Below are 27,299 nucleotides of genomic sequence, written 5' to 3'. Positions count from 1 at the left end.
CGCGCCCGCAAAGCACTGGTGATGATGTCACATATTACATCACTCATGACATGGTCAGTGACATCACTGATGACATTATACAGTGAAGTACAAAGTTAATTTCATAATTACAATTTTTAAATGTATTTCTTGGATCTAATAGGCTCACCAGTTTATTCAATAATTTTTCCATATATTATGTCTCCAGTTCATAAAGTCCAGCCCGCCGGTGGGTCAGATGTATTTTTTTCTTTTCTTTCTCCCCGATTGTTTATAGATTTAAAACCCTCTGAAGGGTTTGTTATTTCCATGACTCTTTGGGGCCCAGTTAAACTTTGCAAAGTTTTCCATTTTATGTAAGTACTCTGTGAAGGTGCAATTGTTTCCTTAAATAGTTCCTTCAGGGAAGTTAGTTCATGGTTTATAAATGAATGTATAGTTCTTCTGATTGGTTGAGGCCTTGAGGTGTTAGTGTTCTCAATTTAAGGATATGAAGCGATTCTTTTCGGCTGAGAATTATTTTACTGTTTCCACCACGCTCATTTTGTGGCACTGTTTCTATTCCATAGAATTTAAGTAACTTCCAATCACTCTTGTGATATTGCTCCATGTGTTATGCCACCACATTTGTTCTATCCTTGGCTCAGACGTGTTCCAGTATTCTCTTTTACAGCTCACAAATTGTACTGTCTACATTTTTGAGTGGGCACGGGCATTCAATCACATGTACTGTAAATTGACTCTTACAAAGTGATTAGTTCTCTGATTTCACACATTGTATTGTTGGCTATTTTGACTTCTGTTGTTATTTTAGCAATCTGACAGACCTTGCAGTTGTGATATTTGACAAACCCTTTAGTTTTCAGCCATGAATCATTTTTCTTTCTTTAAAATGGCCGTGGACCAATCGATCCTTTAGGTTTCTTGCTCTGCGGTAGGTTATAGTTGGGTGTTTGCACATTAGTTTCCACACAGTATTGTCCAGCTGCAAAGTCTTCCAGTTTGTCTTGAGGATTTTTGATATCGCTTTAGATTCTTGTGAAAAATCCATAATTAACCAAATAGGTTCAGGGTCTGATGGTACATTCCTGTTCTTTGGGATAAGACATTCCCCCCTTGATTTTTCTTTTGAATTTTCAAGACATCTTTTGATTATGTTTTTGTTATATTTTCATTGTTTGAATCTTTCCGCGGTTGCTACACTGTGTTTCTTCCATTCTTCCTCTTCACTGCAAATTCTTCGAATTCTGAGAAATTCACCATATGGACTGCTTGAAATTAGTGATGGTTGGTGGAAACTTGTGGCTTGTAACGTGGTATTAGTTGCTGTAGCTTTGCGATGGAGAGTCTTTTGGGTTTGAGTATTTTTAATATCAATTTCAGTGTCCAGTAAATCACCCTATCCCTACTGATTTCATAGGTGAACTTCGAGTTTGCCGCGCTGGGGTTCAACATTTCAAAATACTCCTCGAACTCCGAATCCATACCATCTCAGATGATCAGTAGATCGTCTATAAATCATGTCCAACTGATAATTTTGTTCAGGAACTTGTCGTTTGGTATATTCCATGCAATTTCTTTTTCGTACCAACCCATAGCTAAACAAGCATAGCTGGGACTAAAAAAAAATCCCATCGCGCTCCCCTTATTTTGGGGCTATATCTCCTCACCAAATAAAAATATATTTTTGGTCAAACAGATTGATATAATTTCTTCCAACATTATATTGTGATCTTCATTACTTGAAGAAAGAAGTTACCAGGCACATGCATCATTGTTGGCTTTTGCACTTCCTTAATTGCGATTTTTTAGGAATCGCAATTAAGGAATCGCAAAACCCTATGCATGTAGAAATCGCTTAAAAATGAACGATTTCTAAACATTCCTTAATTGCAACTTGCAATTTACGAATAGCAAATAAGGAATACCTCCCCATTCATTCCGATGTGCCCTGAGGCTCATAGGAATGAATGGGAAGACCTTCTCAATTTGCGAATCTCAATTAGAGAATCGCAAATTGAGAATGCAATTTCAAGGGTGCCAGGGTGTCAAAATGACACCCTATAGCACCCCTGAAATTGATCCGTGCACATATCTTGCGCACACACATGCCCTAAGGGCATGTGTTTTGCAACATGAAACTTTGAAAAATGCACAAAAGTGCATTTTTCAAAGTTTTTGCAAATTATCATGAAGTTCAACTTCATGGTAATTTGCTACTCCTATTAGCGAAATCGCACATTTTTTGACTTTGATGCATTGCATTTAAGGAATCTCAATTTGGGATTCCTTAAATGCAATCGCAATTTAAGGAATCTCAATTTAGAGATTCCTTAAATTGCGATTTTTGCATTTGGGATGATACATCCCAAATGCAGAAATACCGGTCGCAAAGGGGCAGATTCTGAGAATCTGCCCGTTTGCGACCGGTTTTTAGCTTGATGCATGTGGCTGTACGTGCTTTGAGTCCCAAATCATTTTCTATGTTCGTGTAAAGAGAAATTACATCCATTGTGATGAATTTATATGTCTCCTGCCAAGGTGTATTTTATAGGTTTCTTAACAGATCACTCGTATCTTTTATCTATGAGCTGAGTCTGGCTACAAATGGCCTTAGGAAGTAATCAATATAGTTGGCAATTGGCTCCAATAAAGAGCCCTGAGCAGACAGAATAGGCCGGCCCGGTGGTTTCTTTGTGTCCTTATATAATTTAAACAGGAAATAAGTAGTAGCCGTTATTGAATGATCCACAGTTAGATATTTTCGTTCTTCCTCTCAATCACATTTTGTGATGCCAATTCTATAATTTTTTCATCCAAATCTTTTTTTAATTGCATTGTTGGATTCATTTTCAGTTTTTCCTAGTATTCAACATCTCTTAGTTGGCGGTGTGCCTCCGTGGTATAGGCTGCACGGTTCCAGATCACCAGGTCCCGCCCTTGTCTGTAACTTTAATTTCGAATTGGTTGTCTTGTGTGAGGCTTTCCAATTCAACCCTTTCTGATTTCGTCAGGTTATCCATATTCTTGGATCTTTTTAGTTTGTATAGATCCTGGATAACCGCCTCCTGGAATAGGTCTACTTTTGTTCCCTGGTGTCAATTGAGGATAAAATTTAGAATTTGGTCTTTTTCCGCTTAACCCTGCTCCTAACTGCAGGCACGCTGTTTGTAGGGAAATATCCTCACCCTCTTGTGCATTGAGGTTCAGTAGGGTTAAAAAATCTTCAGAGTCTTTGACCAACAAAGTTGATACTGATTGTTCAATTGTTCTTGTTCGCTTTTGTCTATCTTGCTTTTCCATGAAAAACTTTGAAAGTTTGATTTTTCAAATATACTTGTACAAATCAATCCTTGTTTGCGCCAGATCCATTGATTGTGTGGGACAAACATTTTATGCTGCGTTTAAGTAGCAATGTTTCTGCTTCTGATATTCTCAGTTTCTACAGATTTACCACCTGTAGTTCATCTGTTGATGGTTCTTCTTTTGTCGCATACTCCTCGTTGTGGTACCTATGTTCTCTGAGGTCCCACTTGTACCTTTTTCCTCTTCTCTTTAGGTATTTGGGGCACATTGGGCCCTCTTCCTCTTTGTTGTTGTTGTGTCATCCGATTCTGTTCCCACTGCCTTTGTAGTAAAACCAGGTGCATATCTCCTAAAAAAGTAAGATTAGCATTGTCAGACGATGGTTCCGTTTCCCCTTCACTATGATCAGTAGATGTTAAAGATGAGAAACTGCTGGAAGTACCCACCGCAGTATTTGACTTTGCTTGTTGTTTGAAAGAATCGAATTTGAGCGCAAACGTGAATATGCGTCCTTCGGCATAATCTATTGTATGACGCCGAAATTTTGTTTGTTTTCGTTGTCTAGCCACATCCTCGTGTTTTTCAATCTGGCTGTCCAAGTCTTCTTTGATTTTGGTCATTTCCGTGTTTAATTTTAATGCTGATATTTCTTTTTCCGCATCATGTAGGTGTTCCTTGATTTTTTTCCAGGCCAATCTCAATGTGTTTGACGAATATATTCATTAGGCCCAAAGATGAGGATAAAATATAATCCCCTATTCTTGCAATAATTCATTTGTGGAGTCCTGATGGCTAGGCATTAGCATTATCCTCAGGCCTCTGGGCACACTTTGCACCTCTAGATATGTTTTTTTAAGGTGATTAATTCCCATGATTTGTTTATTTCTTTCCTGCTTAACTTTTCCCACATCCTTAGTTTACTTTTAGTATTCTTTTGCCCTGTTGTATTTTTCAATTCAACCTCACTTTCTATGTTGCTTTTTTCAAACATTGTTGCCATAAATTAATTTCTCTTAGCTTCCCTTTTCTCCATTTTATTCACCTTTACAATACTTTTCTATTTGTTACCCAACCTTCCGGGTAACTCACTCGGGGGTTGAGAATTATTTTCTTTCGGAAATTGCTTTTCCACCGTCAGCTGTAATGGGACACTTTAATTAGCTTATTTGCCGCTTGTCTCCATTGAAAAACTGTTGCGGTTTTACTTGCTACAGTTCCACGATGTCGATACTTAACCAGCTTCACGCTAACTTGCGTTGCACTCTTTCAGAATGTTTACACTCTCAAAACACCACTCCCAGTTCAACACGTTTACCTCGGTTTCCCAGTTCCGAGTAGCGCATTCCCTGTTGCTTGGCGTTCAGATTGCTCTGCTCCTCAATTAACTGGTGATCACCACTGCCGACTTCACAAATCCTCTGAATATTTTGTTCACGATCGTCAGGCTTTCCAGCACTCGTTGTAGGTGCGAGATCTGGCGGTTGAACCAAACAGCTGTAATATTCACCACAATTCTTCACAGCCAGAAGAATAAACAGCTCGCACTCCCGTGGATTTTTTCAATTTTTCTTTTCTTTTTTCATACTTATGATTAGGATAAAGGCGACCAGTCCCCTAGGGTAGCATGGCACGAGAGGGTAGGCATCCGAAAGCACAAGTGTAAAGCGATCATGCAGCACACACTCACACTGAGACAGAAACCTGGGCAAGCAATAAATGACTCCACTCCAAAGCTTGTATAAAAACAAGTAATTTGTATTAAGATAAATAATCAGATAGATAGAGCAGGATCAGGGAAATCATAAATTCATTTAGAATACATGTGTATCAAAACTTGCAATCAATAATGGATGAATAGATATTAAATAATCAATAAATATTAAATATTGGATCAATAAATATTAGTTAGATAAATAGTAAATATTCAATAAATATCAGATATTAGATAAATACATTTTCAGAAAACCACAGGCCTATCCTTCGCCTTGCTTCTTGAAAGCACCTGTAAAAATGCATTAAGGAGACAACCAAATAACATGGCATTTGTTCCTGCAGGTATTCCACCCATGACTCACCAAGCAAGGATGAGCATTTCCTTAGTCGTAACCATTTAAATAAATAGCTGTATGCTTCCAATAAATACAACGAGTGGGAGAAAACATTTCATTAAGAATAACATCCCCTTGTGTAGGTATAACCACATCCTTAATCAGGACTAACCATTTTATAAATACCTCCCAGTAGGAGTGAACATTTTCCTAGCCTGAAGCATAGGACAGTTCAACAGTTGAAGAAGAACTTCCTATTAGTTATGCATCCACATTTCAATTAAGAAGTAACCTCTTTTATGAGCAGGAAGAAAGCTATTTATGCACAGTAAACATTTTCTTCAGCAGGAATATGCCATGCCTTAGATGAGTATAAACCCTTTTATTAAATGTAAAACATTTCCTTACTCAGGAATAAACATTTCAGAAATCAACCATAGGCAGTTCCTGTCCTTTTAGAACTCAGGCTACATTTCAGTAGGCATGAAATAACTAGGCAGTTAATTAACAGTTGCCCTAAGGAGGAATAACCCTGCCATCTAACCAGGCCACATAAGCCATAACCCTTTTCCAGCTGCCGGTATCAGCAGATCATTGAATGAGGGTAAACATTTCCTACCATAAAGATAAGCAGTTCAACAACACCTTTCCTGGCAGAAATAAACAAGAAAGGGAAGATAAAACATTTCCTCCGTCCAAGGGAACATCCTAATAGGCAATAGAACATTTCTAAGGGGCAATAGCTATTTCAGCAGTTATGCAAACATTCCCACAGGTAAGTAACCCATTCATTGGGCGAAACATATCATTAGGGAGTATTGGACACCTCCTTAGATAACTCTATGCACTTCTACTCCCCTAGTATTCCCTTAACCTTGCCTTAAGCATAGGTGGGACACTAGTGTAAAGGGCCAGTCAACATCTCCCCACGTACAGCGTGGGTAATCATTCATTCTCGCAGCACTCCTTTCCCAGCTGCTGGGCAGGCGGTCTACAATGGACATCTCCCCAGCCAGGGGATCAACAGAGGGCTGCTGCCCAGTTCAAAAACCCCGTGGACACAACAGGGGCCCCACAACAGTTTTCTCCAGGGGAGAGGTCAAACTCAGGCCTCTTCTGGCCTTCCGCCCACCTCCCCTGGGGGTTACCTTAACTTCGGCCCTCCGGGGCCCTTGCGAAGGTTCTCGTGGCTTGGGAGGGCTTCGGCCCTCTTGTAGGCCTCACACAACCCCAGCGCGGTGCGAAGGCAGATGGAGGCACCAGCGCCGGGGCGAGGCAGGTCTTCAAGGTAGGCAGATCGGAGGGGGGCTTCCAGGCTCCACATCCCCCTCCACAATGAATTCTCAGCCCAGTAGGGCTTTCTCCGGGTGCCGGGGACTCGCGCTGGGGCTCTAGGCTGACAGCCAATGGCTGCGCGGCTCCGACGGGGGCGCGGCCGGTGACGCGGCTCATGTCCCCCGTCACGTGATGTGGGGTGACTGGACTCAGGCCTAGTGCGGCCTTTCCCTCATACGCGGCGGCCTACCTCAGGCTCTGGAGGCCGCCGCAGGAATCCCTCACTCTCCGGCCGGGCCGCGGCGGTGACAGCGGCCCCGGGTCACGCCGAAAAACAGCGCCTTTTCTCCCTCACGCCTCCGGTTGCTGAGGCGGCCCTCTCCTGGCACTGGGGGCCGCCTGGGGGCAAAGCACGGCGTTTCACTAGGCGCTACAGGTAGGCGCTTGGCAAGGTTGCGATCAGTGGCGCTTTTCCACTACTTCCGATCGCTTCACCGGCACAGTTACATAAGAGCGCTTCTCAGGGGATCAGCAGCGGAGCGATTAACAGCGCTTGGGCAGGTTACTTCGCAGCGCTTTACCGGGTACAAGTCTCAGTTCACAGCGCTTTTGAAGGGAGCAATTATCAGCGCTTTTCACAGGCACTACAGTGCTTCAGGTGCGGGGGAAAACCATCCATTGGCACAATAGCCTGGAACAGTCCAGCGCCTGGGTCCAGAGTTAGCGCAGAGGCCTAGCGCTTGGTCAATTACAGCAGGTTTCACAGCGCTACCACAGGGCACGGCATTTCCCAGCCAGTCACGCGCTTGGAGGCATAATACAGCGCTCTTCCTCACAGCGCTCCTCTGGGGGCACACAAGAAAGCACTTGAGGCACTAACACAGCGCTTCTCCAGATGAGGGAAAAAGACAGTGCTTAATTTAGGCAGTCAATAGCGCTTACACCAATAGACTATAGCGCTTTCAGGGGCACAGCAGATGACAGCCTTGGCGCTGGGGCCAAATTCAGGCAGTTCTGGAGGCTAGCGCTTCAGCAGTAGCTGACTTTAAATAAAGGCAGTTCACAGGTCAAGCCACACAGCAGTGACAGGTTCGCGCAGGGACCCCCAGGTGGCGTCAGGGGGCACAGGGAGCAACACAGCACCAACCTGGGTAGTTCCTCAAAAGTCCTGTGGTGATTTAGTTTTCTTCTTGGCGTGATGTTTCTTGCGCCCTTAGTTTAGTTGCTTGGTTACTTGTTCCTTGATTTAGTTGCTTGGTTTCTTGTTCCTTGAAGGGGGAATAAATTGGGGGCTGGTGTTCCAAGTTCTTCTCAGCCAATCCCTTCAAGTGGTCCCTGGGGGTTCCCTTCCGCTGGGCTAGGTCAGGGGGGATTTACAGGAGTCCTCAATACTTGTAAGGCAGCACTCTAAGCCCTGTCACTTCCAGTATCATAGTCCCTGACTAGGCCCCTCTGCCTAAACTCCTGTGTAGGTTCCTCCCCCAGGTCTCCCCTCAGTCACTCTGCCAGGAAAGTCTCCCTCCCTTTCCTTATATACTGCCAGTTGACAGTTGGTAGTGGCAGTTGGTGTCACCTCACCTCTTCCAGAAGGTTCCAGAGGCTTCCAGGAGGTTCCACCATTCTACCTGTGGGCAGGCTGGCAGGCTAAGATGGATACATTGTTTGGAGGGTTCCAGCCAGGCCCTGCCACTAGAATGCGCCCACTAAACCCCGCTGCAGCAGCAGTGGTCAGTGGCAGCCATGTTAGGGGTATAAGACACCTGCATCTTAACATCAGTTTCACAGTACACAGGGCTTTCCTCACTACACAAGGCCTATACATTGTTGTTACCATGAAGGCATTCTGATTTAAAAGGGAAATAAAAGGCAAAAAATTTTGGGGAAAGGGCCAAGTCTCACACTTATGATTAGGGTAAAGGCGATAGACCAACGCGTTTTGGTTCACAGATCCGCGCTTTCGCGGCAGGCAGTTCTACGACGAGGCAGGCCCTATTATCTCCAACAACACCAAGGGGTGCTCCATATGGAAAAGCCTCTCAGGTGGATTCAAATTTCTTTAATGAAGGTGCAGCGAGCCCAGCAGCGACAGCATACCTTACGAATGACAGTCAGACGTGCTTCACACCCAGGCTAAGCACAGAGGGGCACTTCTTTGTGTTGTTGGATATAATACGGCCTGCCTGGTCGTGGAACTGCCCACCACGGAAGTGGGGATCTGTGGACCACGAGTGCGTGGTACCTGGGACTCGTGGTTTTCCTGATGAAGGCTACAGGTATTGGCAGGGAGCAGGTTGGAGACATGAATGCCAACCCACTGTAGTAAATATTTGTGCATGAGACTGTGAGCAACATCAAGACCCACTGGGGTTTTATTTTATTTTGCAGCACTACAAACACCTTAAGTCTCGGAGGCCCGTTGGGGAGGGGCATCTTTGAAATATAAACATGTGACTGCAGTCCTCACTGTTGACTCTGTGCCTAGCCTGTGAAAAATGGCGTAGAAGCCCGAAACGTGTCTGGCTGTCATTCATAAGGTATCCTGTCGCAGCTGTGCCCGCTGCACCCTCATTAAAGACATTTGAATGCACCCCGAGAGGCTTTTCCGTATGGGGCACCCCTTTGTGTGGTCGGATGATATATATATATATATTACCAATTCTACAGATAGTGATCACTTAGACCTGACGGGGCCGGTGCGGAGAAACAGGTGCAGATCCATTATGTATTCCAAAGAAACAAAGTGTCAGGATGAAAACACGAATGAACTCACACTCCACAGTTAGTAAGTTTTCATAAGTTTATTTGATGGCAATGCGTTTCAACCACAAAGGTCTTCCTCACGGCCAAACAAAACATTGTGCACAATCGTCTTAAGACCCCTACAACAAACCATAGACCTAAACAACATATGTGTGTGCTTGTGTCATGTTGTGGTCATAGAGGTAAAGACAGACAGACTTCTAGTACATTCATGTTGCACATATACTTTAAAGCCTATCTATTACATTAGCTTAGAGCACAATAAATGAATTAAAATGAAATGAAGTTCATAGTAAGCATAAAAGCGTAAGCAAGTGCCCTAGAGAGATTTGTGTGTTTTGGGGAGGAAAGGAAAGGTAAAATACAATCACATGGATACATAGTGTTGTTTCTAATGGGGAACCGGTGTTACATATTAATGCTTTTTACATTGTGACATGCAGTGCCGGTTGATCTCAGCAAATTGAGCCAGTGAGAAAGAAGAGTTACAGTGCCCATAGTTATACAAATGGCAATGCATATAGAATAAATGAAATGCAAAAAAGTGTTAAATCAAAAACACGAAATACAAATTGCAAAATGAAAAGGATATCATAGCCCAGTGGCAGGTATATTACTCATGGAACAATGTGTACATTTTTGTCTCTGCTAGCAATAGAAAGGCATGTGGCTAGAGTCATATTAAGAATTGAATATTTGCCTCTTCCTAAAAAGACTCCCCTTCTTTTAAAACAGTAATGTCATATAACCAAAACAACAAAGAAAGACTTAAATGATAAAGAAAATGGGTTAAATCCCAAGTCATGTTAACGTACACCTCTGTACACATTTTATGAGCACGCAACAACATATAGCACAACTGAAAGGAGAAACAAACTGTCTATAAAAACAAAATAAATATGTGTGCACACTGACAAATACCATACCTCCAGAAAAACGAAAATGTCCAATTCGTAGCCTGGGCTGCAGTGGCACCGCCAGGCATATTAGGAGTTTCCCCACCTCCAACCTGTTCATGTAGGTATTGTATTGTATTGTATGGTAATTACATTTATATAGCGCTTACCACCCCAGGCGAGGTGTTGAAGCGCTTTTTCAGTGAGTAGCACGCTACTCCGGAACCCATAAAGGATTAGTGTTGAATTAGTATAATGAAATATGAAAGTAATGTGAGTGGTGAATAGTCAGTTATTTGGATTGAGAAGGATAGTGGCAGAATAGAAGAGGGAACAAGGTTTGCATTTATATTGCACTTGTTACCCCTGATGGGGTGTTGAAGTGCTTTTTTGGCGAGTAGCACGCTACTCCGGAACCCATAAAGGATTAGTCTTGAATAAGTATAGTGAGATTTGAAAGTAATGTGAGTGGTGGAGAATAGTCAGTTATTTGGATTGAGCAGGGTAGAGGAGGGATAGAAGAGGGAAAAAGGTTAGGTGAGCCTGTCATGAAAAGTCTGGCAGTGGGGAAACAAAGGTGGGACCTACGGGCCCTATGTTGCCCCGGTGCATGGGTTGCATGCAGGGGGCACATGTTTAGCCTCCCTGTGTGAATGCATCCCTGTTCGGGGAAACAAAGGTGGGACCTACGGGGCCGGGCCCTATGTTGCCCTGGTGCATGGGTTGCATGCAGGGGGCACATGTTTAGCCTCCCTGTGTGAATGCATCCCTGTTCCTGTACAGCATGAACTGCTCAGTCCATGCTGTGTAGGAACTTCAATGGGCAGTTCTGCAGTGGTGCAGTTATAAACTTCACTATGAACCTTTAAACTGCACTGCCGCGGGACCACCACGCCACCCGCCAGACACCAAAATTACTCGTAAACAGGCAGTGGAGGAGGGCGGGTTTGGCGATGTGGTAGCAGGGCGGTGGTGTGGCGGCCTACTCCCACACTGCCAAACTCATAATCAGGCCCTAAGCTTCTTTTCTCTGCCTCCACCACATATGCTACTTGTGATCCTGTCAATACCCAAAAATGACAAAAGGTCAGGGTTTTCGTTATGTAACTTAGAGCAGTGTCTGGCTACAGCGTAATTGACATCACAATTCTTTATCGCCCTGTAATGTTCAAATACTCTCTTCTTCACTGGAAAGATAGTGCTTCCCACATATCGGTTACCACTCTGGCATAGTGAAACATATATGCAATAGTCATTGCTACATGTGATAATCTTATTGATGGTGTGTGTCTTGCTCATTGGTAAACTTTTCAGGTTGCGATTTCTCTTACACGCTTTACATCTTCCACACTTGTAGAAGTCCCTTTGCTATTTCATCCAACCCTCCCTTCTGCCTTTTATACCAGTGTGGCTGTGTACTAAACCTTCTCTATTAGATCTTGACTTACGGTATGTCACCAAAGGATGGAGGGGCACTTTGCCCCATATCACTGAGTGCGACTTAACCAGATGCTAGTTTGTGTAGAGCCTATGTTTGATGGTATTGGACTCACAATTAAAAGTAATGATGAGTCTGACTTTGTTTGGGTCCTCCTTGCTTTTTATCTTCTTCCTGAGGAGGCTGTGCCTAGTTATACTGCTTGCTTTTCCACTAGCTGCTTTGATAATCTTCCAGAGGTAACCCCTGGCTCTAAACCTGTTACTCATCCTTTCCGCCTCCTCTTGGTATGCCAGTGCTGTACTGCAGTTTTGCTTGGCCCTGGAGAGTTCTCCAAAGGGATTACTCCACTTCAGTTTCCCCGGGGTATGACTATGAAGCACACTGTTATCTCCTGTGCTCTTGCAGAAAAGACTGGTGTGTACGGTCTCATCAACTATCATGTTTCTTGTGTGTGAAGGACAGGTTGAGGTTATTATGTGAAATAGGTGCTAGAAAATCATGCAACTGATCTTTAGGACCATCCTAGATAATAAAAAGATTGTCAATGTAACTTGTCCAAAAGGTTATATGTCTAGTCCATTTCTCATTTTCATCCACCCACATATGTTACTCCCACCAGCCCATGAAAATTCTTGCATAGCTTGGAGCAAAACTGCCCATCGTTGTTCCAATCCGTAGGTGATGCCACACTTCACTGAACAGAAAAAAAGTTTTTCTCTAAACAAAATCTTAGCATTTCGAGTAGTATCATGGAGTGATCATGTATAGCTTTGTCACAGAAAAAATGCCTGCATACCTGGATCCCCAGATCATGGTCAATGCCTGTGTACAGCAACACAACATCCATGGCTACTAAGGTATAATGTGAATTCCAGGGTATCCCACCCACCTTGGTGATGAAGTCAGTGCTGTTCCTGCAGTAAGAGGATCGATTGAGTAAATAAGGCAACAGGAAGAAATCAAGATAGATAGAAGAGTGTGCACAAGAAATCTATTATTTACAGAGATAATTAACCCCCCTGTTCTTATGGGATTTTGTTATCATATAAAAGCAAAGTGCTACCGGCTTGCCCAGATGTAGAAATGTGTATTCCTCAGTACTCAATAAACTCCGCTCTCTCCAATAGCCCAAAAGAGTGTGATATTTACTAATGGTTAAGTTATAATTGTCAAAAGTGGTTATCATATTGCTTGCTGCTGTGTATAGCTGTAGTGCCTATTACTTCTCCTCAAAATACCATTTATACAGAAACAAGGTGTACTCTGTTATCCGACACAGGTGCAGCTGCAAGTCTTCTAGTAATTGTATCCTCATAAAATATTAAACCATCACAGCACTCATCACCATCCCTACAAGTCTGACCTTCGATTTTCTGTTAAACATGTCTCTTTCTCTCTGTTCCTTTCTTTTCAGCTGGACATGGGAATTCCTGCCATGACCAAGTGCTGTAATCAATTGGATACCTGCTACGATACCTGTGGGGCCAACAAATACCGCTGTGATGCCAAGTTCCGTTGGTGTCTCCACTCTATCTGCTCTGACCTCAAAAAAAGCCTGGGTTTTGTCTCCAAAGTGGAAGGTCTGTATAATGTGAAATATTCTATTAATGCTGATACTTTAAAAAAAAAAGTGCTTTATAAGGTCATTTCATTAACTGGCATCGTTTTTATTCATTCTTTCAGAAATGTAGTTTATTTTGCTATAGTGAAGACAATGTAAGATTTCAATGACACAAAATCAGAAAACATTTGTGTAACACTGAAATTCCTTTCACACATACACTCGTTATGTTTCTGCTGCAAGAACCCTGTGTCAGTGCCCCGCCCAGTGCTCTACATGACTATGGTGTGTTCCTCACCAACAGAGTGGCAGGTTTTGTGGGGTGTCCAAAATGGCACTCCTGTTAAAGTGGGTGACTACTCCCATCCCCCGACCACAGCACTGCTAGGGGTTGGTGTCAGCTGGCTATAGTAATATGGTATAGATTTTTTACTGAATCTGGAGACTGCTTGCTAGCTGCCCCCCATAACATCAGACCCATCATTTTAGCTGACGAGTGTGGTTGGTCCCTGTATCACATGTGATATCGCAGAAGTGCATTATGAATCCCCTGCTTCAGAAACTACAGCGGGTAGGGGGTACTTTATTAGCCTGTTCTATGTGCAACACTGCAGACAAAAACGATATGGCAATACTGGTATCAGCGAAAGGGACGAGAGAGATGCATTTAAGAAAATGAGGAACATCGATGATAAAATAGGAGCGCAAGCAGCAGCGAGGAAGAAAGAGAGACGGCTAGATAGAAACGTAAAAGAAAGAAGGAAGGTTGGAAGGAAAGGTGAAAGAGAGGAAGGAATAGTAATAAGAAAGAAGAATGGATTCAGAGTGAAAGGAGAGATGGATAGAAGGTTGGATAGTTAAAAGGATGAATCGATGGTAGAGTAACTGGAAAAATTAGAGTGGGAATGAATGGTTGGGCAAAGTAATCAATTGATAGTTAGATGGATTTATTGAGGGATGGCAAAGTCATATGATGGTTGGATGGATTGATGCATGGATTGAAGGAAGGGTGAACCGTTGAATGATGGATTAAATAATGAAGGGATGACAGAATAGAAAAGTAAAATGGTGGCTATCAGTGGGTGAATGAAGGGATGAAAGGATGAATGGATTAATGTTTGAATAGAAGAGTCAAAGGAGTATTTCCAGGGAGTGTAATGCTCACTTGGTTTGCTTGCATGGTTCAATGTGGAGGTATTTTAATTTTCTGGCTACTCTCTTGATCTTACATGCCAAAAGTATTATGTGCATTACATTTACAACTACTACATTGTCAAAGTAAGTATATATGCAGTTAATAATAGTAAGTATATACTTACCGTGAGAATGGTAGGTGAGGTAGTTGATGTAATATTTCTTTACCTCAATGTAGTCACATACATCCTCCCTGGCTGTATTCAGAGTGTGCTTCTGTGTGCACTGTTTAATTTGAATTACCCACCAGAAGAAGGACCTATAGTAGAAATTACCAAAACTGAACTATGCCTAGCGTGGCATCATTGTGTGATTAGATTTGATTTGATTTAGGGGATTTATAAAGCGCATGACTACCCTTGGGCATCTCAGCACTGAGGTGATACAGAATAGAAGCAGTAAGCACTTGGGTTTATGGGAAAAGCCATGTCTTAAATCTTTTTTTGAAGGATGCTTCATTTTCAATGAGTCGGAGCTCTGGGTTCGAGCTGTTCCAGAGTGTTGGTACCAGATGGGTGAAAGATCTTCCACCCCATCTGGCTCTTTTGAATGTGGTCACTTTCATCATGAATTTTGAGCTTGACCTAAGTTGTCGACGGGCAGAGTAGTGGGAAACCAGCTTTTGAATGAGGGCAGGGCCCCTCCCGTACATGGCTCGATGGGCCAAACTTAAGGACTTAAATTTGATTCTGGCTTTAATCGGGAGCTAGTGCAACTCTCTCAGTGCTGGTCTGACTGAGCGTTGTCTGGGTATGTTCAGCAGCAGTCGGGCAGCTGCATTCTGCACAATTTGTAATCCGTTTGTTACATATTTAGGAGAGCCAAGAAAGAGGGAGTTGCCGTAAATCCAGCCTTGATACCACTAAGGCTTGGACTACAGTCTTCATAGAGTCCTCTGGGAGTAGTGATATTTTTTTTCTAATCAAGCGTAGTATCCCAAAGCAGGTACCAGATAATTTTTTGGCCTGGACCTCCATTGATAGGTTCTAGTCCAACCACATACCTAGGTTTTTTATGGCTGCTTTGGGGTGGAGGAGATGGCCCCCAGCTGGCGGGACAAGAAATCTCAGAGCGAGACTTAAAGTTGTTGCCCAAAATCATTAGTTCTGTTTTGTCCCCATTCAGTTTGAGTCTACAGTCCACCAGCCAAGCTCAAATTTTTTGCAGGCAAGGGACAAGTTGTCTGTGGTCTGATTTGAGAGAGTCTGAGATTGAGAACACTAATTGCGTGTCATCGGCATATGACACGATGGAGATACCAAATTCCTGTGTTATATGTGTCATAGGGCTAAAATAAATGTTAAAAAGAGTCGGACTCAGGGAGGATCCCTGAGGGACTCCCCATGATGCTGAGAGAGAATCTGACTTAAAACCGGCCTCCATACATTGGAAGGTTCTGTCACTCAAAAATGACGCAACCCATTGATTAGCTGTTCCTCTGATTCCAACATTCTCCAGTCTTTGAGTTAGCATTGTGTGGTCTACCGTAACAAATGTGGCACTCAAATCCAAAAGTACCACATCCTTTTCAGTAAGACTTTATTTCCTGACTATACCCTGCATCCTGTTCTTTGTGCTGAACAGTGCTTAGTTTGTTAAAGAATAAGTGCTGGGACCCAAAGATTTGCTCAGTAAGCCTGCAGCCTGTGCTAGCTAAGGTTGGGGAGTCAAATACCAAGTTGCATAATCTTGAGTCCACCTCCTCACCTTTATCACCATCATCTTTATCACATCATCATACACTTTGTGCCTCTTTATCTCTTTTATGCAGGTTCTTTACATCCTTGCTTTCCCCATTTTGTTACAGTTTTTCAATCTTCCTCTTCCTCCTCCTTTCTTCATCTTGTCTTTTTTCTCTCTCTCTTTCTATGGATCAAAATCTGTTTTGGACAAATAAGTGCTGCTGCCCAAAAAAGCGCCAGTGAACACAGCTAGACGGCCTTTTATAACACTGGACATTTCCTCAGAGGCCCTTGGGGGCCTGTTTTGAAAGCCCAGGGACGCTCCTGGCACCTCTGTCACTTTTCCCAGCTCCCCAAGAATAATTATAGCAAGCATGTAGAGGCTTCAAGAGAGAGAGAACGTAGTGGAACGGGAAGGTAGAGAGTAAGCAATTAGAGAGGGCGACGAGAAAGAGGAGAGAAGGAGAGAGAATGGATGGATGGAAAAACAAAGACTAAGTTAGGAGGAGAAGAAGGGGTGGGGCTGGTTTCAACATTCGTGCCAGTGCTGCTTTTGGCTCTCCAGTCCACCCCTAAAATGGGCCCACTTGCAGCCACGGGCTCAAAGTATGGATTGATACTGGAAGCAGAATCAGTCTACCTGGACACAATAAGCAGATGACAGTATCACCAGGGCACAAGTCGGGGGTACACACAGGTAAATGGCATCTACCCACTATTTTCAATGGGTAGACACCGCCCACCCTGCCAAGAATCTGGGCCCCATAAAATATGCCTAACTTGTTCTGGTGCAATTTTGAGACACCAGAATACGTTCAGCAGGGATCTATGACATAATATCGACAGACAGAATATAGACATACAAAAAAATCGACACAAAAATATCGACATCAAAAATATCGGAGTTCTATCTACATAAAGGAAAGTACAAAAATATCGAGAAAAAAATATCGTAGTACAAAAATATCGAAGTTAAAATTATCGTTTTTTTAAATGTATTAATATTAATTTAAAAACACAATTAATTTAACTAATTATAAATATAATCATTTAAACATATTTAAAAAATAATAACTAATACATATACATTTAAAATACATAAAAAATTCGACATATAAATTAATATATATACTTACTCCACATATTGCAACAGTAGGGAAAGCGTTGGATAGCGTAGGGGTAAAAAATACTATTCCCACTCCAGAGAGGGCAACAGTAGGGAAAGCGTTGGATAGCGTAGGGGTAAAAATGACTATTCCCACTCCAGAGAGTGCAACAGTAGGGAAAGCGTTGGATAGCGTAGGGGTAAAAATTCTATTCCCACTCCAAAGGGTGCAACAGTAGGAAAAGTGTTGGATAGCGTAGGGGTAAAAATTACTATTCCCACTCCAAAGGGTGCAAAAGTAGGGAAAGCGTTGGATAGCGTAGGGGTAAAAATTACTATTCCCACTCCAGAGGATGCAACAGTAGGGAACGCTTTGGATAGCGTAGGGGTAAAAATTACTATTCCCACTCCAGAGAGTGCAACAGTAGGGAAAGCATTGGATAGCGTAGGGGTAAAAATGACTATTCCCAGTCCAGAGAGTGCAACAGTAGGGAAAGCATTGGATAGCGTAGGGGTATAAATGACTATTCCCAGTCCAGAGAGTGCAACAGTAGGGAAAGCGTTGGATGGCGTAGGGGTAAAAATTACTATTCCCACTCCAGTGGGTGCAACAGTAGGGAAAGCGTTGGATAGCGTAGGGGTAAAAATTACTATTCCCACTCCAAAGGGTGCAACAGTAGGGAAAGCGTTGGAAATGTAGGGGTAAAAATTACTATTCCCACCCCAGAGGGTGCAACAGTAGGGAAAGCGTTGAATAGCGTAGGGGTAACAATTACTAATCCCACTCCAGAGGGTGCAACAGTAGGGAAAGCATTGGATAGCGTAGGGGTAAAAATTACTATTCCCACTCCAGAGGGTGCAACAGTAGGGAAAGCGTTGGATAGCGTAGGGGTAAAAATTAATATACCCACTCCAGAGGGTGCAACAGTAGGGAAAGCGTTGGATAGCATGAGGGTAAAAATGACTTCCCACACTACTCCCCCTTTACCACACAACACACTACACATACAAAAAACACAATTAATATAAATATCAATTAATCAATTAATAACAATTAATATTATTACATTAATGTAATTATAAATCAAATAATTAACATATTAATTACCAATTAATAATTAATTACCAATTAATAATGAATTAACAAGATATTTACAAGAATAAACAATATTTATTACTAAATTATTTAGAATAAATATTATTATATAATAATAAAAAATTACCAATTAATTATTTAACAATTAATTAATAGATACCAATAAATAAATACAATCTATTTAATTAATTTAATTTAATTATGTTACACCCTATTCCCCTAATCTATACCATCGAAATTAAAACATCGATATTATTGTATATCGATATTTTAATTTCGATATTTTGTCTCTCTACCGTTCAGCAGTACCAGAATGTTGTCTGCTTTCGATTCCCAGCAGCAACTTTCAGGCAGGGAGGGGACTTTTTTATTTTCGCCTCCTGCTGGCTCAAACGTTAAGGGGTTATCAAACCACCTTTTGATCCAATATCTTCCTGAGCCTTGCGCTTAGATGCAAATGCAACAGAGGGGAAACGAAGGCACACAGCTTGCTATTACTTCACAGGTACTTGAGAGAGACATGTTTTTGACTTTGTTCAGTTCCTGTATATAAGACATATGCGTGCACTGAAAAATGTCCGAACTCTTAGTCTGTCCGAGTATTTAGGTAAGTAAAACAAAACATACACATTAGACATTTGCAATAAATTACTTAAGTGTGTAAAACAATGTACAAGGTGTGTTATATAAGACAGAGAGTGTTCCGGGGTGTAGAAGTCACATATCCTTAGTGGATCACTGTGCTATATCTAGAGGGTTTCAATATATGAACTGCAAGAAACAAAAGGATCTGTGTTAAAAGCAGTAACCCACTTACCTATCTGCATAATATAAAAATCGGTCATCTGCATATGACATGATGTATTTTACAGGAGACACGTTAATCTTCTATACTACTTTGATTCTAATCTGTGAATAGACAGAACACAGATCTCTCAAGCAAAAGTGTTAACCTCCAGAGTTATTTTACCATTATTATTAATCCCTGCAGTGGTGCCTTAACCCTATAAGATATTTTAAAAAGCAGACTTTGCAACCTATTAAGCAGAACAGATCGACTGCCATATTTCTCCTTGTTGGCAATTTCTTTGTGGCAGAGTTCTGAAACTGCTGGGGTTGTGCAATTTTTTGGCATGACCCTGGTGCAAAATCTAATTTTTTTAATTTCGTAATGCACCTAGATGTGCTAAACATGTGTGAGGTCTTAATATCTGAGGTCACTTCCTGTGATGGCATGTGCGATGTCAAGCGATGTGGCGTCAAGCATTGTGATGTCATGCGCTGTGATACCACAGGGCATGATGTCACTTGCATACTGCCTACCTTGGTTAGTCCCCCCACTTCTTTTTTTTTTTAGGGCTTGTGCCTTGATTATCACCTACTACTTGTTACCACAAAGCTGTGGCCAACTAAAAGGAAACGCCACTTTATTAGGATCCTTTCCCCACAAAATTAAAATGTATTTGACTGCACGGTTGCTTTGGAACTTTGTCCTCAAGGAACGGCTGGCCTTTATACTATATCCAGAGTTCACCTGTCATGTCTAGTAGCTCAGCACAAATGTGTAGAAGATGTGGACCAGAGCCATAATACTTGGCTGTCTTCATCTTCAGGGGTATGGACCATGCCGCGGGTCCAAGAAGAAGCTCCTCCGCCGCTGTTACTAAAGGGGACAGGAAGTAAACTGCTGAACTTGTGCAGAAAAATGCTCTGTTCAGCTAAAGACCAAGTTTAGTGTGAGCACCCTGAGGTGAGAAGGATGAAATATGAAGCTTGTTGAGGCCGTAGTTGCAAGCTGCTACTCAGCCTGATCTGGAACTCCCTGGAATGCTTTCTGCGAAGCCGGTGTGATTCATTCTGAGACCTGAGTAAGAATGTCTTTACGTCTGATGATCATGTGAGGCACATGTGCCTGCAACTTTCCTTGCTGCATTTCTTTTTTTTTTTTTTTTTAATTTTTGTAAACCTTTATTGTGCATGAAAAAGGGAAACAAATACGGGCCTACAACCGTCAGGCCGGCCACGGTACATTTGAAGCACAAAAGTGAGCAATACAGGTTCTCAGTGACATCACGTTGCAACTAGAGTCAAGAAGCGCCACACTGAAATAATCCGTGCCACCGAGAAACAGAAGCATTGAAGGTTAATTTTTTAAAGTTTTTGTTCGAAATGCAAATAATGAAGAATAGTAGTCAAAGAGAGCTGAGTCCGCACAGAACTTAAGAACATGAGCAGGCAACATCAGAGTTTGTAATAGCAGCAGGAGTCAGCATCCCCCAAACAGTATGATGGTTCAAGTATAAACAGAAGGATCGTCAGTCAGCTTTTGCGCATCACGTACATAGCTACCCACTCCCCACCTACCCCTACCGCGGACCCAGAGCAGAAAGAGATAAGAAAAGCGCAGATAGAGAGAGAAAATTAAGGCCCATAGAAACTAAATAATAAATGAAATCTAACCCCCCACCCTACACTCATGCAGAGGCTACGGCCTACCCCCCCCCCCAGCAGTGTGTCTGTCGCCCCATAAAGAACCCGAAATTTAGAAACAGAAAAGGAAGAAAAGAAAAAGGAATTTAATACCAATAATGCCTGAAATATAGAGAGGAAGAGAAGGAATCCTAAACTCCCGGCCCGCACCAAATCCACGCCCCAGCAATTATAACCCACAGAAGAACAAGGCTTTTGCATCAGTAAATGAAGAATAATAGCACCATTATAGTCACACAATGTATCTAAGAAGTAAGACAGTTTAGGTACGAGCCAGCAGAACAATTAAAAACCCAGGGAAGACGTCTCCATTAGCACTTACCATCGGACTGCCTGTCCACAGAATTCCCACCCCATAGATACGAACCAGCAAACGTGCCCAGCAATTAAAACCTCAAGTGGGAAAAACATTACACAGAGCTTATTGACAATTCCAAGATATTAGTCCAGTCCGGGTCTCCGCCAGCCAAACAGACAAAGTCAGCGCAAGGAATGCCGTCAACCCTGGCCCGAGCGTTGAAAACCTTCCAGAAATGGCCACCGCTGAAAGCAAGTCGAAAGAAGAACAAAGGACCAAGATGGCCGTCCTCGATGAAGAAGAAACATAGGAGAGCGGAATGGATGCCCCCAATCATCAGTAAGTCCAATGTCAAAAAGGATCAGCTTATCGACGCATACAGGAGGAGGCACATTTTGTCGATGAAGATAAGAGACTCCGGGGGCAGATGTAGCAGGGAGGACCAACAACCGAGGAGACAGCGAGCGATGCAAAGGCAGCAACTGCAGAGGCAGAGTCCCAGGCTCCGGAATAAGGGGAGACAATGTAGCCGAGTCTCCGTCGGCGGGTGGAGCCGAGTCATTGTATCCAGGGAGCGCCCGCTGTACTGGATAAGCCTGCCGAGACACAGTATCCACTTGAGGAGCATATGTGGGCAGCGGGGGGTCCGATCGTCTCATGCACCCCAGTACAAATGCCACCTCGTCAAGCTTGCGACCCAGCTGGCGAGTGTTACGCTGCCATTCAGTCCGTAGGTCCGCAATGGCTCCCAGGATATCGCTGTAGTCCAGGGCCCACCGCGGTCCCACACAAAGCCAGCACTGGGTCGACGTCAACGGTCCGCCGCGATGGGCAAGGGCAGGCGGGACAGGGCAGACATGGGACAGGGAAGCACTCCCATCCCCGTCCTCAGAGACCGGCGCCATCTTCGTCTCCTCACGAGGACCCCGGTGGAGAAAGAGCGGCGGCGTCCGTGACACACAGCATCAGGCAGGGGCGTCGGTAAAAGTACTGCTCACTATGCAGAGCAGCTCTCCATGATTGCCCCTCTGCCGCCGGACCGCCAAACAGATCCACGGCAGAGAAGGCACCGCAAGATGGTGTCGACTCAGCCCACCCGCATCACAACAAAGGAGGCGGCGGGGGAAGGGATCCTGTCCCGCCAGCACGCATCGCCACCAAGGCAGGAGTCTCACCAGGTCGGGAGGGGGCCACACCGTCTCCTTCTGCAGGCGGAAGCGCCACTTCGAACATCGACACCTCCACAATCCGTCCCCCGGACTCCGGTGTAGCAGGTTCAGCAGCGGCGATCGGGGCAGGGTCCAGGGATAGTGACGGCAGACGGCTCGCGCAGCGAGTTCACCATCAAACCAGCCAGCAGAGACCTCGAAAAAACGCGGTTACAAGCAGCGCGTTCAATCCGTCGTGTCACCGCAAGTTTTAGTCAGGATTAAACGCAGGATGCCGGTGCGAGAGTAAGAAGCTCGCGGAGCCGGGAGCCTACACGTCCGTCCTGTCGGCCATCTTGGCTCCTCCCCCCTTGCTGCATTTCTATCAGCTCCTAATAATTTTGTGAGGCCAATTTGTTGGCATCCAGCATCGTGACAAGGCTGTGGATCTGCAAATGAGCATCAGCATTCTTCTTCAACTTTCTGATGCTCTGACGGCTTTTGAAACCATCAACAAGCAGGTATAATCCTATCTATCGCCCTCACTCTATCTATCTATCTATCTATCTATCTATCTATCTATCTATCTATCTATCTATCTATCTATCTATCTATCTATCTATCTATCTATCTATCTATCTATCTATCTATCTGTCTGTCTGTCTATCTATCTATCTGTCTATCTATCTATCTATCTATCTATTTATCTATCTATTTATCTATCGCCCTCACTCTATCTATCTATCTATCTATCTATCTATCTATCTATCTATCTATCTATCTATCTATCTATCGCCCTCACTCTATCTATCGCCCTCACTCTGTCTATCTATCGCCCTCACTCTATCTATCTATTGCCCTCACTCTATCTATCTATTGCCCTCACTCTATCTATCTATTGCCCTCACTCTATCTATCTATCTATCTATCTATCTATCTATCTATCTATCTATCTATCTATCTATCTATCGCCCTCACTCTATCTATCGCCCTCACTCTATCTATCTATCGCCATCACTCTATCTATCTATCTATCTATCTATCTATCTATCTATCTATCTATCTATCTATCTATCTATCTATCTATCTATCGCCATCACTCCTATCTATCTATCTATCTATCTATCTATCTATCTATCTATCTATCTATCTATCTATCTATCTATCTATCTATCTATCACCTTCACTCTATCTATCTATCTATCTATCTATCTATCTATCTATCTATCTATCTATCTATCTATCTATCTATCTATCTATCTATCTATCTATCTATCTATCTATCTATCCATCTATCTATCTATCACCCTACCTCTATCTATCTATTGCCCTCACTCTATCTATCACACTCACTCTATCTAGCTATAGCATCACCACAGCACCACCACAACATCACTCAGGGGCACCACAACATCACTATGTGCTACCACAGCATCACTGAACGTCACAGCATCACTCGTCGCCACCACAACATCACTCAGCGCCACCACAGCATCAATCTGTCCAACCATTCAACAACAACTGGTTCAAATATGTTCTCTCAATGTTTCAAGCTTTTTTACAAATGTCACAAAAAGTTGTTAATATTTCACTTCTGTTCTTGGATTTTCGTCACAATAAAAAACACTGAACATAATCTTCACAAATATTATTTACAAAAGTTTAAGCTATTGCCATTATAAATTACAATAACTTTTATTTAAGTATTAATTATTTTTTTTAAATGCCATTGTTATTTGTAATATCAATACATCTAAGTCACGTTAAAAAACACATATTGTATTACAAATGCTATAGGTGTCACATTCGCAAAAGTTAAAACTATTGGCATTGTAAATGACAAAGCTATTAATTTCGCTATTTTCAAAACCAACACATGAATACAAAATGTTACATTTACAAGACCAATAGCTCAAACTTTCCTAATGCGAGACCTATTGCATTGCAAATGCTTGTAGTATTAGAGATTGTACAATGGGTAAGGTTGTTAAAGTTTTAGATGAGTGACCTATGTTAAAAAATTCAAATGTGACCTGTATTCATCAGAAATGTATCTACCTACGAACACCTAAATTTACTTTTTTTGCAATATACATATGTAAACATTTATTGTACATCATTAGCTTTTCATTGAAAGTAAAAAAAATGCAAGACCATATTATTGATTACTTGAAGGCTGAGAAGCAGTGTTGGGCGGCTGTTTCTATTTCTACAGGGTAAGCCCGTTCACTTACTAACAGGCAACTTAATTTTAATCATGCATCTGGGGTGATATTTGTCCCCCGTCCCAACAAAAAAAAAAGAAAAACTTGATCCGTGTAGCATTATATAGAATAACACAGACACTTACACAAAATATGGACATCTGTAGCACGAGTTGGAATAAAATGGCAAATACATGGGCCTAAAATCTTTGTAAACCATTGTATTAGACTGGTCTGGTTGTTTTAAAGAGGAAAGTGGCGTGTGGCGAAAGGGTTAGTCAGCACCGTGTTCATACTAATAGACCATGGTTTGCACCTGGAGCTGAATCGGGATCCAGGTGGTGCCCTTGTTTTAGAAGTTTTAGGATATTTAGGATGGTTTCACTTTATAGCTGGATTGTATACTTTTGTTAGGTGAAGCTTACGCATAAGTCATGCTGAGAATGCAGCTGTAGACTACAGTGAAGGGCTAACAGGCAGGTCTATCAAACAGGGTCACATATGGAACTATGAAACATTATGTTTTTCTCGCCCTTGCAGCCTGCGAGTCCGTTGCGGACACAGTCTTCAACACCGTCTGGACTCTGGGCTGCCGGCCCTTCATGAACAGTCAGAGAGCCTCCTGCATCTGTAACGAGGAAGAGCGGGAAGAGCTCTGAGGAAGTCGAGGGCACGAGGCATCTTCAGTCTTCCGGTCAGCCTCGCTACCAACGAACTGTTGTTTCTCATCCATCTACTTTTCACCAAAGACTGTAGATTGGCTGCATCTTGGCAACGTTTTAATGCTCCTCCTGGAGATGTCCTTTTTAAAGGCACCACGCCTATCTACGAATTAGAATGTGTCGTTGGTACCTATACATGCCACGTTGACAACTGTTATCAGCGTATTTAATTAATTCTAAAAAAAGTTAACAAGTGACGTTTTGTGAGTAAAATAATGTGGATGAGATCTACATGTATTTATATATGTTCGTAATCAGGATTCCACTCTAGATTCGGATTACATTGGAAATCTTCTCCTGGTACCAACCAACATTGTGGTCCTGCTGCATGTTGTGGTTCCAGGACCCTAAGGCCACTTTAGTGGCTCATTCGCCGCCTTGCACATGCTGATAACATTACTAACACTAGTCTCTACTACCTGCCACTCTATGCTATTCTACACAAAACAACACATTACTGCACAATTAATCTGAACCCATCCCACCAATTGGATGCAACCAATCCCACTACAATGTACTACACACCCATATATACTGTAACCCAATTCAATCTATTTCAAGACAGCTCAAGACCACACTACACTACACAAGACGTGCAATATTTCTGAACCAATGCAAAGCACATGCTGTTTACTACCTGCTCTCATTGTTTACTTGCTTACAAAAGGTAGAATTAGCCACATTGTAGGAATAGTTTTTAATTAAATGTGCCTGTTCTTAAAATATATGCTTGTTTTAGACTGAGATGTTTTTTCCGCTGATGGAGGTTAGCTTAATAAAATCAGCTTTACATGTTCATATAGGTGGATAGCTTTGCTAGAGATTATGTGCCCAGGATACCTTTCTGAAGAGATATATGCCTGGTTCTTAAATGTAGGCAATCATGTAGCTTGTGAAGATTAAGTATATATGTATAGTCTTTATTGTCACGTTCAGAATGTGTGTGTATAAACAATATTGATAAAACAAATATAAATGAACCACTCGTTATCAATGATAATTCTAACGGTTAACTTTGTTGTGTTTTGAAATATTTTGTCAGACCACCAACAATTATTTCATCTTCTCTAGGCAGGGCTCAACTACTTTCGTAAATGGCTAACACCATATAGGATGCTGCGTATCCATGCCTGTAATAGTGCAAGTTTATTTTTCAGATACCACCCATATTTAAATGAGCTAAAATGGGAGTAATGTTTAGAGTTGAATAAATAAACACTTTATTGTATGCTCTGTAGCATAATCTCCCGTTCTTATAGGACAGCAACAAATGAATGTTAAAGTTACCGTCTTAGTGGTTTTACAATGCAGTTTAATACTAAGGACTGGTCCGAGTAAACACGTCACACGTCTTTCAAGAAACTAAGAGCTGCTTCAATACATTATTGGGACTTCTACAACATCATAGAGCACACATCTGGCATATACACCTGGTCAAAAAGACAGCGCCTGTCGTTACTTAGAGGAGTGACTGCACAATGTTTGAGGCAGTATTCTACTTTCTGACCGCCCTTCTTGTAGCCTTTCTTGTTTTTGACAACATAGATTGTATTTCAGGACACCACATGTCAGTGCAGATTTGCACGCAAGGCTGTATGGTTGTATGTTCTTTGTGGTGGCAGCTGGGCCAACTGACATCATACCTGTTGGAAATGGTCCTTTCTGTGGGGTAACCCCAAACATTTTGCCTTCCTCCTCCCCTGTTCCCTAAAATTAGTTTTCGTTGGCTTTTGGAATGTGGGTGCGTTACCACTGCTAACCAGTACAGAAGTGCATGAGCTCTCTGCTATAAAATGGTAACATTGGCTTAACCACAATTGGCATATTTGATTTACTAATAAGTCCCTAGTAAAGTGCACTACAGGTGCCCAGGGCATATAAATCAAATGCTACTGGTGGGCCTGCAGCACTGATTTTGCCACCCACATAAGTAGCCCTTTAAACATGTCTCGGGCCTGCCACTGCAGATCCTGTATAAGCAACTGTCATGTCGACCATGCAAGTTACCCTACATATCAGGCCCAAACCTTCCTTTTTATTACACATAAATCACCCCTAGGGTAGGCCCAGAACAGGCCTTTGGCAGGGTGCAGT

General features: G+C 42.5%; 1 protein-coding gene across 2 annotated transcripts in view; it reads left to right on the top strand.

Annotated features, from left to right (window-relative positions):
• PLA2G12B (phospholipase A2 group XIIB) overlaps nt 1–26,433 on the top strand; it is a 170,242-nt gene extending 143,809 nt beyond the window's left edge. For both annotated transcript variants that reach the window (XM_086922284.1, XM_086922285.1), the window contains exons 3-4: nt 13,120–13,285; nt 25,024–26,433. In XM_086922284.1, coding sequence (XP_086778410.1) covers nt 13,120–13,285; nt 25,024–25,142 — 285 coding nt within the window. In that variant the 3' untranslated portion in view covers nt 25,143–26,433. The remainder of the gene's footprint in view (nt 1–13,119; nt 13,286–25,023) is intronic.
• Nucleotides 26,434–27,299: the final 866 nt, after the last annotated feature.

Source organism: Lissotriton vulgaris, chromosome 5, assembly GCF_964263255.1.
Source record: "Lissotriton vulgaris chromosome 5, aLisVul1.2, whole genome shotgun sequence".
NCBI classification, from domain to species: domain Eukaryota; kingdom Metazoa; phylum Chordata; class Amphibia; order Caudata; family Salamandridae; genus Lissotriton; species Lissotriton vulgaris.
This window is presented reverse-complemented; position numbering and strand designations above follow the sequence as displayed.